At 54.2% G+C, this 15,199-nt stretch overlaps 7 protein-coding genes across 7 annotated transcripts; 4 read left to right on the top strand and 3 right to left on the bottom strand.

Moving 5' to 3' along the window:
- Positions 1-266: 266 nt before the first annotated feature.
- On the bottom strand, positions 267-1,646 carry mrpl3 (54S ribosomal protein L3 mitochondrial; the record flags this gene model as incomplete). Its single annotated transcript, XM_062945594.1, has 1 exon — positions 267-1,646. The coding sequence occupies one exon, from the start codon at positions 1,644-1,646 to the stop codon at positions 267-269; it is 1,380 nt and encodes a 459-aa protein (XP_062801592.1).
- Positions 1,647-1,918: 272 nt separating this feature from the next.
- Positions 1,919-2,719, top strand: QC764_304740 (uncharacterized protein; the record flags this gene model as incomplete). Its single annotated transcript, XM_062945593.1, has 4 exons — positions 1,919-2,230; positions 2,296-2,315; positions 2,403-2,585; positions 2,647-2,719. The coding sequence occupies exons 1-4, from the start codon at positions 2,228-2,230 to the stop codon at positions 2,717-2,719; spliced, it is 279 nt and encodes a 92-aa protein (XP_062801591.1). The 5' UTR covers positions 1,919-2,227.
- Positions 2,720-3,049: 330 nt separating this feature from the next.
- Positions 3,050-4,114, top strand: QC764_304735 (uncharacterized protein; the record flags this gene model as incomplete). Its single annotated transcript, XM_062945592.1, has 2 exons — positions 3,050-3,948; positions 4,058-4,114. 2 exons carry the CDS (start codon positions 3,050-3,052, stop codon positions 4,062-4,064), a joined length of 906 nt encoding a protein of 301 aa, XP_062801590.1. The 3' UTR covers positions 4,065-4,114.
- Positions 4,115-4,291: 177 nt separating this feature from the next.
- On the top strand, positions 4,292-5,206 carry QC764_304730 (uncharacterized protein). The gene is made up of 2 exons (XM_062945591.1): positions 4,292-4,885; positions 4,933-5,206. Exons 1-2 carry the CDS (start codon positions 4,545-4,547, stop codon positions 5,066-5,068), a joined length of 477 nt encoding a protein of 158 aa, XP_062801589.1. The 5' UTR covers positions 4,292-4,544; the 3' UTR covers positions 5,069-5,206.
- A 76-nt stretch (positions 5,207-5,282) lies between these two features.
- Positions 5,283-6,755, bottom strand: PPH3 (phosphoprotein phosphatase PP4 catalytic subunit; the record flags this gene model as incomplete). Its single annotated transcript, XM_062945590.1, has 2 exons — positions 5,283-6,672; positions 6,739-6,755. The coding sequence occupies 2 exons, from the start codon at positions 6,753-6,755 to the stop codon at positions 5,283-5,285; spliced, it is 1,407 nt and encodes a 468-aa protein (XP_062801588.1).
- A 790-nt stretch (positions 6,756-7,545) lies between these two features.
- Positions 7,546-7,938, top strand: QC764_304710 (uncharacterized protein; the record flags this gene model as incomplete). Its single annotated transcript, XM_062945589.1, has 1 exon — positions 7,546-7,938. One exon carries the CDS (start codon positions 7,546-7,548, stop codon positions 7,936-7,938), a length of 393 nt encoding a protein of 130 aa, XP_062801587.1.
- Positions 7,939-9,176: 1,238 nt separating this feature from the next.
- SCC2 (Sister chromatid cohesion protein 2) lies at positions 9,177-15,189 on the bottom strand (the record flags this gene model as incomplete). Its single annotated transcript, XM_062945588.1, has 3 exons — positions 14,699-15,189; positions 14,442-14,622; positions 9,177-14,388 (listed from the first exon to the last, which is right to left on the bottom strand). Exons 1-3 carry the CDS (start codon positions 14,877-14,879, stop codon positions 9,177-9,179), a joined length of 5,574 nt encoding a protein of 1,857 aa, XP_062801586.1. The 5' UTR covers positions 14,880-15,189.
- Between the last annotated feature and the right edge of the window lie 10 nt (positions 15,190-15,199).

Below are 15,199 nucleotides of genomic sequence, written 5' to 3'. Positions count from 1 at the left end.
ACCTTTGACCGGCCAACCCCTTTCTCACCCCTTTCCCAGCCCCAGCTCTTCCATGCCCACCCATCTAATGCCTTCCTCCTATTTTTTGGTATACTCTCTTTTGCACAAATCGTTCTTTCTTTCTTCACAGCGCCATAATGTGTAATGTGTGTGGGAAAAAAAAATGCTCTAGATATACAAAAATACAAGTTCTCTTCTTCCCTCTTTCAACTTGCATTTTCTTCCCCACAAAACACCTATCACTTGCATCTGATTGATTTGCCCATCTAACGAGAAATCAACTCGCCAATATCAATATAAGCCGGCTCCCACCCCTTATTCTTCCCCTGCTGCCCCTGCCCTTGTCCCTGCTGCTCACCACCACCACCCGTCTCCATTTCAAGCACATCACTCGGCACCTTGGCCCCCTCCCCAGGGCTGTACAAATACCATGCCTTCAACGCATGCATCGCAGCCTTCAACCTAGCCTGCTCCAACGTCGCCCCCTGCCCCTCCCCCAGCTTATCATTCCCCGAGTACACCCCCACCACAAAAACAGGCGTCCTCGACAGCCGACCGGTCTCCGAAAGCAGCCTCGCGACCGGGGGCTCAAACTCCTCTCTGGCGCAGAGCATAGCCAGTTCAAGAGTGGGATGCTTAAACGCAAACAACCGCTCCAGATCCAGCTCGCGGCAGAGGACGTGGGCCTTGACAAACGATTTGGCCGCCGCGCGGCCGCAGTGGGTGTACACCGCTCCGACAACAGCACGCGCAAAATTTGCGTGCGCCTTTTCCGATAGCTCGCGGGTGGTGGAGGAGCCGTAAGACGTGGGGGAGAATTTGGGGGTGGGGTTTGCTGCTTCTTCGTGATAGACACCTTGGCCCTGATCTTCCTCGACGGCCTTGTCTTCAGACTCTTTAGTTTTGCGGGGCATGATCAACTGCCCGAAATCGTCATCGTAGATTACCTTGGAGGCGACCGATCGCTTCCAGTTGTTCTTGTTGATCTTGTCGACCACTGTGCGGGTGTACCCGAACCCGGCGATGCTTTCCCCTGGGTTTTCGAGGCTGAATTGGAGAAGACCAGGATCGACCTCGCCGCCGGGGGCGGCGGCCACTTCAATACCCCACGATTTCGCTATCCTGTTGAGGGGCGCGGGGCCAGCGAGGCCGGCCATGGCGGCGAAGAGGACGTCCATGGGGAGACGGGGGTAGTGGACCATGAACCATTCTGAGGCGTGGTAGTTGATTATTGTGGCGCCGAGGAAGGCCAGGCTGGAGTTGTTGAACAGGGGGTTCGGGTCGGCCGAGGCGTCGACGAGGGTGCGGGCGAGGGTTTGGAGGGGGATTTTGGGGGAGAGCGACAGGCGGGCGTGGAGGGCGGAGAGTTTTGCTGATTCGAGGGCCCGGTAGGGTAGGGGGGAGGGGAGGGTGGATGTGTTGGGTGGGAGCTTCTCGAGGGGGGGGAAGCGGGAGTGGTCGGTCCCGTCTTCTTCGTAGACGGGTTCGGTCTCGACGGCGGAGGAGGAGGATGAGTACCGTACTGGTGCTACTTGGGTGGCGCACTTATATGAGGACCGGAGGGCGGCGCCGGGGGTGGAGGGGCAGCCGGGGCGAGCGGCGAGCAGTTGGCCCGTTGCTCTTTCGATTCGTAACCTCTTCATCATTGGGTGGGCGGGCTGAGGAAGATATGGAGGAGGTATGGTGGTGGAGGTGGGTCGGGAAAAAACTCGTCCAGTTTCGCCCGGGGGTCCAGTATTCCTCGGTGAGAATCGCCGGGGTTTCCTCCTCTTTTCCCAAGACGTCGGGGGCCGGATTGTTCGGGGGCGTTGGTCAGTAAAAAGGGTGGTGCGGTCGTGGGTTGCTGCACCGTTCCCCGGTTCGTCGCCGTCAATCTCGGAAAAGGAAAAAAAGTTCTCCAATGGGCCGTGAAGCTGCACAGCGCCAGTGCTGTTGCAGGGATCTCAGTCCCGCAGAGGTTGTGGCTGACATAATATTTTTTGAGTATAGGTAGTGTAGCACCCCGCTATCTACTATCAGGCCCAAGCTTTCAGTTTGCGGGAGCTCTCTGTGTGATGCTCGCCCAGGAACAGCACCCACTGCCCGCCAGCGCCTGTGACGGATTAACCATTCGCCCTTTTCCCTGCCATTGATTGGACCGCGCGAGCCCCCCAGCGACGACGTCAAGTTCGAGAGGCTTGACAGCTTATCCCACGTCAATTCACATCCTCCTATACAATCAGTCAACATGGTATGTTACCTAAACGTCTTCTCTGTTCGCGTCAATTGAGCCCTATGCTGACACTATCTCTCTAGGGTGGCGGTCCCAAGATCCCGTGAGTTTGCGCCTTTCCCCGAGATAGACCTAGCGACGCCATAAGCCAGACCTCAAGAGTCCTAACGAGACCGACCCCGACATACAGGTATCCCAAGCACGTCTGGTCGCCGGCCGGTGGTTGGTACGCCCAGCCTGCCAACTGGAAGGCTAACACGGCCATTCTCGGTGTCTGCGTCTTTGGCATCACTGCTATGGTCTGGAACCTGAGCGCCGAGAGGGAGTTCCGTCACAAGATGCCCGAGCCAGGACGTTTCTACCCAAGCAGATAGTATGTTGATGCTGGCTGCCATTGTCTTTGTCGGTTCATGAGCACTGACCTTCCCTTCCAGCTGGAGCAAACAAATCATCGAACACGAGCGGGCGCAAAAGGAAAAGGCAGAGGCAGAGAAGAAGTCATCATAAGACAACAGTACCCAAACCGGGGCGGGGGCCATTTTCACGGTGTAACTTGTACATGAATTCAACAAATTTTGGAACCTCCAGGCATTGATGCCATCTTTTTTTTTCCTTTGGTGTTTGGAGCCTCATCACAATGCCTTTGTTCTTGGTCGCTACGGGTTTCCGTACAATACGGCTGTGTTCTACGCAACAGTCCTGTTCACAACACATTGTTCGGTGTTGCTGCTGAACGGATACTATTAAAGCGCAGCTATATACTGACTCTCCCAGGGTTCAAAAGGGCATCAAAACCATCATCAACATCTTTACTACTACCATTCGACTACGCCCACCATGTCCGGCTTTTGGAATTCCATAGACTTGCAGTCTGAGCAGTCGGACGGCTCATCCGTCGCTTCTAATCTCCCCTCTAACCCCCCTTCTCCTTCACGGTCACTTCTATATGAGCCTGACATTGCAGAGTACGACTCGGACCTTCCTGATTACGAGTCTGAATCTTCTGAAGACACCATCAGAATCATCAACAATGTCTCGGATTTAGACGAACCAGAAACTCGAGAATGGCGCAGTCTTCGAGACGATCTCGAGGAAGCAGAAATTCGGGAACGTAGCACCCTTCACAGAGAAGACGCCGGTCTTGAAGAAGAGGAGGCTGAACATCAACCTCAAGACATGGGCACCTACGTTCCCGACCCCAAATTCACCTTCCTTTTCGACCCTGGCCGCCACCACCCCCATCACCAACACACATGCTCCATTTGCATGATCTCCCCCCTTCGCATCCTTCCCGCTACCCAACGCCAGAGCATCTACAATCAAAACAACGATTCTGTGCCTTGTGTGCTACCGTGCGGTCACATATTCGGCCAAGCTTGCATCCGTCAATGGATGCAAGACCGCGACCAATGCCCCGTTTGTCGGACTCCCATGGTTCACGAGCTGTGTAAACACAAGATTAGGCTTAGACCGCTGTGGAAGGAGACCATCTGGTTGGTTCCACGGACTATTCCTGACGGGGGGAAGATTGCTGCTTTTTGCTCCACTTGCGAGGCGGTGGAGAGGCGGGCGGTGATCAATGGGTTGATGGAGACGCTGGGGAGGTTGTATTATGATGCGAAGCTGAGGTGGAAGAGGACGGGGAGGGAGAAGGATCGGGTGCAGATGGTGAAGTATAGGGTGAGGATGGATGACGATTTGAAGAGGTTGGTGACGAGGGAGACGGTTGGGGAGTGGTGAGTTTTTCTCTTTTCCCGCTTTTTCGATTTGGCTTGCGTTGCTGGCTGACGAGGCTGTTGTTGTTTTGTGCTGACGCAGGTGCTGGTGGCTTGCTTGGGTGCTTAGGTACTAGGCTTTTGATCAAAATAGAACTTTTTGTTATTTACTTTTCTTGAATACACGCATACATTTGTTCCTGATGTTTTGATGATTCTTGTGGTGTACATACTTTGTTTGGCATATGCTGCCCCTTTTACGCCCAAGGTCTCCTCCAATGTTGAGAGAGGTATATATACACCTTCTAATCATTCAAAGGCTTTCGATAATACTCTGACGCTACGGCCCCCGAGGCTTGGTTTTATTGATCGCTTGCTCCGGAGGTACTGCATAATAGCATTGGATCCCTCCCCTATACGGGAGGCCCGAACCACACGGCCCGCCAAGCCGGTCCTCTCGCCGCTCTTGGCATCACCCATCCCGGCCCGTAATTCTTTCAACTTCCTCCTTTTCAGACAAAACTGTTCATATCCCAGCTGCCCAGCCAACCTACCATACAACTGTGAAACTGCACTTTCCTTTCCAGCCCCTTATGTAACCACCCTCTTCCCTTTTCATGAAAATGTCCTCCACAGACTCCAAAAAGCAAGCCAACCTCTCCCGCATCCGCACCAACCAGCGCCTCTCCCGAGCCCGCCGAAAAGAGTACATCTCTTCCCTAGAATCCCGCATCAGGGAGCACGAAGAAAAGGGGGTGCAGGCAACACTAGAGATCCAGCTCGCCGCGAGAAAAGTCGCGGAAGAAAACCAGAGGCTGAGAGAGTTGCTCGGCAAGGTTGGGGTCAGCGAGGCTGGTATAAGAGAGTACCTGCAACAGCCGCCATCCCAGACGCCCTGTAGACGTGAGGAGCAACAGAAGGACGCAGAGCCTAACGAGTGTTCCATGGCGGCTGATTTGTAAGTTACCAACCAGTCCAACTGAATTGGAAGCTGATAAACAGCAGAATATCCCACATCACCGGCGCAAACACCAGCCAAGTCCGTGTGACGTTGGGATGTGCTCCCGGAAGGAATTGTGACGTTGATGAAGAGGCTATTGAGAAGACTATCACTCGACTGAAGGGCTCAACCTCAAACTAAAAGCAACGACAACACATGGCGATGAATTCATATTTTCCGCTTACTTTGCCAGGGGCATAGGGGGTATAACTCATGATAAGTAATAGGTACAATCAATGTGCCCAAATACAATAAACAATCAAACCGCTTCTTAAAAAAAAAAAAAAGGCCCAGATATCCCTCAACACCAACCCAGATTTGCAAAAAAAAAAAAAAAAAAAAAAGACCGCCGGTATCACAAAAAGTAGTCGGCAACGGGCTTCTTAGCCGGCATCCCCCTCGAATCCTGCGGCGCCGCCTGGAAAACCCGATACCTCCTTGCCGGCCCAGCTTTGTTGTAGCCCAGCAAGTCATTCTCCATCAAAACACCTCTTGACCCCTGCCCGCCCATCCCGTCACTCCTGTTCACATCCCCATTACTCCTCGCCAGCACCCCCAACCCAGAGTCATCCTCCGACAGCTCCAGCAACGCAGCCACATTCCCGCATCGGTAGCAGTAATTGGGCGCCGACCACACCGTGACGATACTCGCATCAAACATCTCCTTGAACCCCTCCATAACCAGCTGATGCGCCCTCGCAATCAAGCTCAGGTCGTTCCTGTGGTTGAACACCTTGACGATATCGGCCCCAAACAAGAACCCAGCCCCCCTCGGCGACAACCCCCACCCATCAATCTCATCCGGATCCGACCAGAGCAAGTCGCACATCGCACCCTCATGAGGAACTTCCTGTTTCCGGTCCAGCAGCCGAATCTTGTCCACATTATCAATCAACGGACTCAACCCGCCATGAACACACAACACCGCCCCCGCCGGATTCCCAATACTTCCCCCACTCGCCCCGCTCGCCCCCGACCCCGGCGGTCCCGTATTCGTCGGCGCCGGCGGCCCACCGCCATCCCCGAACCCATTCGTCGTCGGCTGCCCCCCTGCCGCACCATTCGGACTCCCTTCCGTCCGCCCCCTCTCAGGACTGCTCCCGCCCTCCCCAACCTGACTTTCCCCCGCCTGACTCCCCTCCCTCGAAGAAGAAGCAGAAGAAGAAGACCCCTTCCTCAAAAACCTCGAAATAATCTGCTGATCCGCATTACAAACCTCAATCTCCACATCCGACCCCACCACCGGCACCGTACCACCACCACCACCACCACCCCCCTCGGAAAGAGTATTACTAGCCCCCAACACAATCGCCCCCAGCGCCAAGTAATCAAACACATCACAACAATACCTCCAAACATTCGCGCTCCCATACTTCCTCAAGCACTCGTCATAGAACCCATACACCATCGTAATCTGGCGAGACTCGTGGTTCCCGCGAATGAGCGTCATGCGGTCTGGGTACCGAACTTTGAGGCAGAGCAAGAGGAGGAAGGACTCGAGCGAGTAGAAACCACGGTCGACAAAGTCGCCCATGAAGAGGTAGTTCGTGTCGGGGACATCGCCGCCGACGCGGAAGAGCTCCATCAGGTCGTGGAACTGGCCGTGGATGTCGCCGCATATTGTCACGGGCGCGTTGACGGTCACGACGTTGCCTTCTTCGATGAGGAGCTCGCGGGCTTTGTGGCAGAGCTCGCGGACGTCGTTTTCGGGGATGGGGCGGCAGGCTCGGAGCTGGGCTATGGCTCTGTTTTTGGGGGGGAGTAGGTTAGAAAGGGGATGATGGATTGCGCGCGGGTGTATGAGTTCTTGCCTGTCGAGGTCACTCATTTTCCTTGTTTGTGTGTGTGCTGTGGGAGGGTGCCGGGTATCTAGATGTTGGATTATTGTGTGTGTGTGTGTGTGTGTGTGTGCTTGTCGCAAAGAGAGTTTGTCGCGATCGATGTGGGTGGTGGCGTAGGGGAGCAGCAGGGTGATAAGTCCTATCCGATAAAATAAACTTGGTGGTTGTTCTTGTCTAGACACCTTGTTGTATTTGCGCCGCGCTGGGCTTGAACAAGAACAGATTTGTGTCGGCTACTCCTCTAGCAATAATGAATAAAGAAGCCGCAAATATCAGATGAAAGAATGCTTTTCCCCCCAATTTTCCCTTGTAGAAATATGTTTTGCGCAAAAGGCGACGTCCCCAGTCGTGGTTAGCCAAGCTGAAACCCGACAATTAACTACCCTGGCCCGTGCGTCCCTAGCTCCGGTAAGCTTTAGCGCGTAAAAATAAAAAAAGGTGCAGTGACGCGCGCCTGACTGACAGCTCGGGCTCGGGCTCAAGACTAGGAAAACGGCATTGTGGGGCACCAATCCATCAATCCACCAAGCTCCATCCATCCAGCACCCATATCTCGAAGTAGAGCTCCTGCCCCCTCCCCCCCCCGACCCGACCCGACCTCCCCGAAGAGCCAGCCCATCGTTCGTTAGATTTGTTTCAGGGCTGGAGCCATGATATAATCCCTTCTCTCCCCTATCTCACGCACTCAGTTAGTATGTTATCCCCCATTCTACCCTTATTCGAGAAAAGCTAACAATCCCCTCAGTTCCCCCCTCCACCACCAACAAAGCCACAATAATGCCACCCCCCCACCTCCACCCCCGCTCCCGCTCAACATCAACCCTCTTTGCAACCACCCTCCTCGCCTCCTTCCTCGTCGTCGCCCTCCCCCACATCCTCCCCTGTCCAGCACCCCGACGAACCCTCGCCGACGGGGAGCTCGATCCCAACGCCACCAAGAGAAGAAAAAAACAAATCGTGGGGGAGGACGGGGTGGCTAGATTCAACAATGCAATCGCCACCACGCCAGAAGAGCTCCAAAAGCTAAGAATGGAGAGGCAGAGGGAACTAAAGGCGGAGAGGGAGTGTCCGGTTCCGAAACCGGGGGGGATATTGGGGGAGTGGTTGGGGTTTCACAAGGAAGAGGAGAAGACAGTCGAGAAGGCTGAACCGAGGAGGGAGGGGAGGTGATGGCTTGACAAAGATGAGATGGGCCGACAGACATACAGGAAGGGGGCAATAACAACAACAACAACAACAATAACAAGGGGTTGGGGGATAATAAAACAAAGGGAAATACCACAAAGTTTGGTTGGGGGTTGTACATACGGGACAGGCTTCGGAAGCAGGGAACGGTTGGGCCGGCCGGATGGCAAGAAGTGGAAGATGAATGCGGACTGATAGATGGATAATACCCTCAGGCGAAAACAACAGCAGTGGGACAGAAGCTGCAAGGAGACATAAATCGAAATAAATGGAATTGAGAAGCCAAAAAAAGTACGCTGCTGATTGGAGTGGTGCACAAGCCTACCTATACAATCTTCCTCGACGCCTATCTATGTAGGTATGACCGACCCAACACAACATGATCGTTTGGTAACCCTTAAGCGATATGAACGTCAAAAAGAAGCCCTCGGTACATCATATGAAAAGGAAAAGTGCTAATACTATACCAGAAAAAGCTTGACAAGGGTGCTGAAGCATAGAAATAAACATGTTGTGATAAACATGTGACGAGACTTTCAAGACTTAGACCAGCTCGCACCGCAAACATAATCATTCGCAACCTCACTCAAGCCGTTTAATCACCAAAATTATATTTATTGCTCTCCCATATGTAACTGATGTCTGAACCCCCATCTCAGAATCCATTAGCAACGAACTAATATAAACCACCCAAAGTCCCAAAGTAAAGCAGTTTATGCAGCTAGTTAACCTCAGCCATGTTCGCAACCATTTTGATCCCCCCCTTTCCCCATTTCCTCTCCCCGCCATTCCCTTCCCATCCCATCCCAAAACGCCAATCATATCAATACCCTTCCCCGTCCCAAAGAAATCAACCCCCCCGCAAAACGCCTGCTGTTCATGTTGATTTTCTCTGAAGGAAAAAAAAATGGCAACTAAAACCAATCCCCCTCCTCCCCCTCCCCTTCCTCCTCCTCCCTAGCAACCTTCTTCGGCCGTCCCCTCTTCCTAGGTTGCCCCCCCATACTCCCACTCCTACCCCTCTTCTTCTTCCCCGGCGTCCCCTGACTACCCGCATCACTCTTCCTCTTCCTCCCCCTCTTCCTCTCTCCCACCAGCTCATCATCCTCCCCACCACTCATCGGACTTGCCCCCCTCTTCCATCAACCCCTCCTCATCCTCGTCCCCAACCAAAAACTCCTTATCAACATTCATCAACTCCACAAACCCCCTACAAACCCCCATCATCCCTCCCTACTCCCCAACCTCTCCCCCAACACCCCCATCTCCTCCCACAACTTCTCCCCCGTCACCCCCTGCGCCTTGACAGGGGCCTTACTCAAGTCCTTCCCCAACATCTTGACTTTATTCTCCCTCCTCCCCCCAATCCCAAGCCCATACAACCTCCTGAGGTAAGTCCTCGCCTCCCAAACACCCAACAAAACCACCGCCCCCGCCGTAAGACGCCTCAGCTTCTCAAGCTCCACCCTAGGGGCCTCCTGCAACTGATTCACCGACGACGACGACAGCGACCCAGCAGCAGCACCAGCAGCCTGTCCATTCTCTCCCAAGACCTGCTGTTGCTGCTGCTCCTCCTCAAGAACATCCACCCTAAACCCCAAAACCTCCATCTCAATCGCCTGCGCAACGCCCGCCCCCGTCCCGGTGACCAACCTCTCCAGCGCCCCAACCACACACCCCACCTCGCCCACGGTCAAGTACTCAAAGTACGCCAGACACTCCGTCACAAACCTCACATACACCACATGGCTCGGCACTCGCTCCCCCATGTCCAGCTTGCCCACATCAAAGTCGAGCTGCCCGCACAGCTTCTCCAGAAACTTTTGCCGATTCTTTGACTTGCTGATCTTGAGCACCTCCATCAGGAGATGAAGCTTGGGAGTAAAGACCCCGTTGCCAGTGGCGATCGCACCGCGTGAATCCTTGACAATGTCCCGCTGGTACGCAAAAGCCGACTGAACAGCCTTGACATACTCCCTTTCCACAACCGTCTCATGCTTGGCGTGCAGCGCTTTATGTTCCAGAAAGGCAAGCTCCGAAATCCTAGGATTGGACGACGTTTCAAGCGTAATGAATGTGACGCCCGTCTCCTTGGGGTGTACCAAACCCTGCCTGTTGATGCTGGCGAGAACCTCCACCGCAAGGAAAGCATGGTTGTCTTGCGTGGCGGTAGCAATCCGAATAATCTCCTTGAGGAATCGATGCGTCGTCGCACTCGCAACATCGTCGTAGTTCGTGCCACCAATAACAGTCAACTCCCTCTTCTTCTCCTGCTTCGCCCCCCCATTCATCCCCGTCGGCGCCTCCGCCGCCTCCTCCGACCTCTTCTCCTCCGTCAGCAAAAACTCCTTAAACGACCTCAGCACCATCGCCTCCAGCACCGGAACCTGCTCGTCAAACACGTGCTGAAACGTCGTGTAAACATTTGCAGAAACGTAGTTCCTCGGCCAGGCCTGACACACCAGCCCCACCGAGTCCAACGCTGCCTTCCTCATGTCCATATGATACGACGGGGCAGCAAAAGGGACCACCAGATCAACCATCAACTTTGAGACGGAGCTGCCATTCGTCTTCAACATCTTGTTGAAAAAGTCCAAATGGCTGTCGAGGTTGAAGTGTTTGCCCGCCATACCGACAATGAGCGAGTACCGCTCAAACTGGCGCATGGTGCGGGTATCCAGAGGCTGCGTCTTGCTCTTTGCATGCAGCGCCTGGATATTCCTCAGACTCGAGGCCGCAAGCCTGGCCATGTGTTCCGAAGTGTCGAGCAGCCCGCTAATGATCCACAAGCAAGCCATGACCTCGTTCATCAGAGGCCGTGAAACTGTCGTCATGGTAGGCATCAGCTCACTGCGCACCTCGGTAAGGAACTGAGAATGCGCGCTCGACAGCTGCGGAAGCACCCGACGATAGATAACCACCACAGCCTTGGACACGGCCGGGTCCTCGTTGCTGCGGATGCTGCTGATATAAGGCCTCAACAGCCGCAACTGCTCAAACGTAAAGAGACTAGCTTCCGCCTTTGCAAAAATCATCAGAATCTGCAAGACATCTCTTCCCGAAGGCTTGGTCGTGTCCTCCGGATCCGAGCTGTCAACCAGGTCAAACATGCTCTCCACCAGTTTCGTGCAGACCTCCAACGAAGCCTGCGCCGTCTTGTTGCTCGGCGCCAGCAGTGCTTGAAGCACCTTATCCAGCACACTGACAACATTGCCCCGGTTCACCGTCTGCACCATAAGCGAAACATGATCCGCAAGAGAAATCTTGGACGCGGCCGAGGTCTGGCCGCTGTGAAAAGGGGCAAACCATATCTCCTCAATCACCTGCTTGGCCAGCTCCCTAACGCTCTCCTCCGGGTCCTGAATCCGATGCAGCAGCCCATTCGCAATCGTGCTCCTCAGCGTCCGGTTGCTGTTGCGAAGGTAAATATCCTTGGCAAGCTTCATGGCCCTCTTCCGAACACCATGCCCAGCATCATTAAATCGCTCCACAACCGTGGGGGTAATCTGCTCCTCCAACGCCGGCCGCATGCTGATGCACTTGCCAATCAACCCAAGCGCCGAATCACGCACCTGCGTCGACGAGTCGTTGGAACATCTCAGAATGAGCTGCACCACCACGGAATCTCCATCCAGAATGGACGGGTCCGTTTCCAGGACCTGGTTGACACTCTTCAAGCTCTTGCTTCGTACCGTCGGCTGGTCACTAGCCATTGAGTTGAGAAGAATGTTCAGAATCGTATTGAAGGCCTCACAGAGTGGGGACCTCAAGAGGGTGATCGAGTAAGACAGCCTCGCATAGCTCTGGCTAATGTCTTTGAAAGAATACTCCCTCGACAGCCACTGACGATCGTGTATCATTTGCCGGAGCCTGTAGGCGAGTCGGCCAAGCTCATGATCACGCTCGGCAACATCGTCTTCATAGTCGTCGTAGGTCTTGCATGTCTTGCTTGCCCAGTCGGAAACCAAGAAAGAGATGGCACTCGCCAGATGAGGATCCTCTGAGAAGCGGCTCTCGAGGTGCTCAAGCGTAGCACGATATGGCCCAGTCCAAGCCACCATCTGCTCCGGGCGAGACTTGAGCTCCAGCGCCGCAGCAGCCAAGTCGGAAAGGAGCAACCCCAGGCCGTCGCTGTCTTGCGTGTCGAGACTGCTAACACCTTTCCTCACATGCCCGCGGAGCTTGGAAACAGCGGCACCCATGCTTCCCAACAGCTCCAGAGCCATGTTCTTCGCAGTGACGGGTTGCTTGTCATTCTCGATGAGCTGAAACATCAGATGCATAAAGATTCGAAGCAACAGCTCCGCCGCAGGCCAGTCGGGATTGTCAAGACAGAGAGCAAAGTCCTCCACAAACATGTCAAGGAGGTTGCGATACGGCGTATCACCAGACTTGGTCGACTTGAGCGCTCGGCTCACAATAAACTGGACAACGTCTGAGGCGCTGTTGGTGGCTGTCTTGATCAAGGCCTCAGAAACGTCGTCAAGCTCTTGAATGGCGATACGATGCTGCGAGGAACCGTGCTCCTCATCCTGAATGGAAAACGACTGCGGCAGCCGCCTGGGGCCTTCGGCCGCCTCGTCCTCGACAGGCATAGTATTCCCCTTTCCTCGACCCGCATCGCCAACCTTGCCAGCACTGGTCTGAACCAACCGCATGATGAGAGCAGACACTGGCTGGATACTCGTGCCATCCACAAGTTTGAAAGTCCTCGCTCTCTTCCCAAGCGGCAGCTTCTCCAACGAGCTCAAAATCTCATTGAAAATGCCCTTCCGCTGTTCAGGGTTCAGCAGGAAAATCTGCGAAAGCATATCCATAGCGACTAAACGAAGTCCATCGAACTTTTGCGTGTCAATGACGGAGTCCTTTTCTGCATGTGCCGTCTCCATAAAAATGAGCCGCGAGGCAGTGAACTCGAGCGTGTTTGTCACCGCGTCCGAGGTGTCGATGGACGAGATCAAAGTCGCCATCATAGAAAACAGCTTCTGGCAATCGTTGAACAAGGCCACAATCTTCTTCTTGTTCTGAGCCAACGTCTTGAAGAGTTCGTTAGCCCCTGGTGTGGCTCTCAACTCGGCAATCGGAATGACGATGCCGTCAATGATACGCTTGAACAGGTCAAGACAGTGTTCTATTGTGTCTTGGGAGTAAAGCTGCTTCTCTTGACGGCCGCCACACATGATTCTCAGAGACGTGCGGCCAGCCCGAATCGCCATCTCTAACCAGGGCAGCTGGCTTAGCCACTGCTCCACATCGGCAGCTACCCAGGTCTCGTCAACCTTGATGTCTAGCGTTTCGGCCAGCTTTAAAGCACCTTCGGAAAGCCGAATGAGGTGAAGTAGCTCCTCGAGAGGCGAATTCTTGAAACAGTTCAAGGTGATCGTCTTGCCCAGCAGGGCCTGCGCCTTGGATTGTGCGGTTGCTGTCAGGGTAGCTTCGTTCTCAGAAACCAAAACCACCATGTCGTTTCCTTGCCTTCGGGCAAGCACAGCGTTCTCTGCCTGGAAAGCGTTGTGAAGAAACACTCTCAAGTCATGAAGAGCCGCATCAGCTCTCTGGCGAAGATCCAAGCTCTCTCCATAGATGTCGTCACCATCAATATCACCGTGCTTCCGCTTCTTCAATGGCAAGTTGGCAGGCTCCTCAGGCTCATCTGCAACCACCATAAACTCACTCTTGTCAAAAGTCTTGGTCTTGGGAAGCTCAATAGCAATGGCTGGCTTTTGAGAGCTGGATATGCTTTGCGATCCGGGCCGCTCTGGGGGCGTGGCAGTTCTTGAGGCCGCGGTAGCTTCTGCAGAGCTGAGGGGTGGGAGAGCAGGCTGCGGTGGGTGTTGCTGACTGCGTTGTTGTTGTTGTTGTTGTTGAACCTGATGTTGTTGCGGGACCTGATGCTGTTGGTGTACTTGCGGTTGATGCTGTACCTGAGGTGAGTGTTGAACCTGAGGCTGATACTGAGGATGATACGCCGGAGTCGGGGGAGCAACTGGCGCAGGCGGAGCGCGTGGAGTCACATTAGACGAAGGGTGCGGCTTGATATTCGCAAGGCCGGCCGGCTGTTCAAGCTCCTTCTTGGTGGGCAAGACAATCTCGAATCGCGCCTTGTTCGCAGCATGTGCCTGCTGGTTCGCTGATGTGGCCGGGCTCGCAGAAGGGCCCGGTGTGTTTGCAGGAATACTGCTCAGTTTCTTTCCTTGGCCTGGTTCTTTCTTAATGACCGGCTTGGCAGAAATCTTCTGTTTCGTGGGAACGGGCGTGGTAATGACGTTCGGATGATTATTCGCAGCGGGTGTGGGGGTATCTGGGGTCGGATACCGAAACGGTATCGACGTTGAATCGTGCACCATTTTCGAGAACGGTGACAGTCCCGCAGCCAGAGAACTGTGTTTCGCTGGTGAAGGAGAAGTCGTCGCGCGTGGTCCAGTCTTGAATTTGCTTCGGCAATATTAGCTTCAATATCTTGCCATTCCACCGGGTATCAAACATACTATTCGGGGATATTTCCTCTCTCTAGAAGCCTTTGAACCTGGCCGACTGTCTGCTGTAGTAACCTCGAGGCCGTATTCGTGGAAGCCTCTTGATTTAACGATTCGAAGTCGAGACTTGGTATCAGGTCGGTTACTGGGGGAGCGGGCGACGCAGAACCTATCGATGGCGAAGGAAGCACACCTATTCAGGAGAGGATATCGTCAGAAAATGATAGTTCAATCCCATAGAAGTGAGTAAAGTCAAGAGAAAAGCATACTCGAGTCAAAGGGAGCTATCGCCGAGAATGGTGTGTAGGGCAAGACTTCGGCGAGTGTGAATGGCCTCGCAAAGCCAGCAGGTTGCGAAACTGGAGGTGGTGGTGGGTTGGCCTGAGGAGCTCCATCCCAATTGTTATTGTTTGGAGGGCCATTGTGGGCGCCCGACCATGAGTTCGCCATGGTTGGTGGGAGCAAAGCAGATCTGTTTGCAGTCGAATTACGACAAGAGGTGTCGGAACATGGCTCGCGGGGCGATCGCAGCAAGCTCTCGAGGCGCTCTCTCCAGGAGGTTCAAAGACGTGAAAGTGGAAAGTCGAGGGATTCAACGCGGAGGGCTGTGGTTCTTTTCAGCAATCAGCAAGAGGTTCATCCTCGCCTGACAGCTGGACTGCAACAAAACGCGACAATGGTCGTCAAACAGAAAGCAAATGATAATCCTGTCCTGGTCGTGCCTGGCACTCTCGATTGGGAGTTGGATCCCAGAAAGAAGGACCGCCAAG

Source organism: Podospora pseudoanserina, chromosome 3 (genome assembly GCF_035222485.1).
Source record: "Podospora pseudoanserina strain CBS 124.78 chromosome 3, whole genome shotgun sequence".
NCBI lineage: Eukaryota > Fungi > Ascomycota > Sordariomycetes > Sordariales > Podosporaceae > Podospora > Podospora pseudoanserina.
This window is presented reverse-complemented; position numbering and strand designations above follow the sequence as displayed.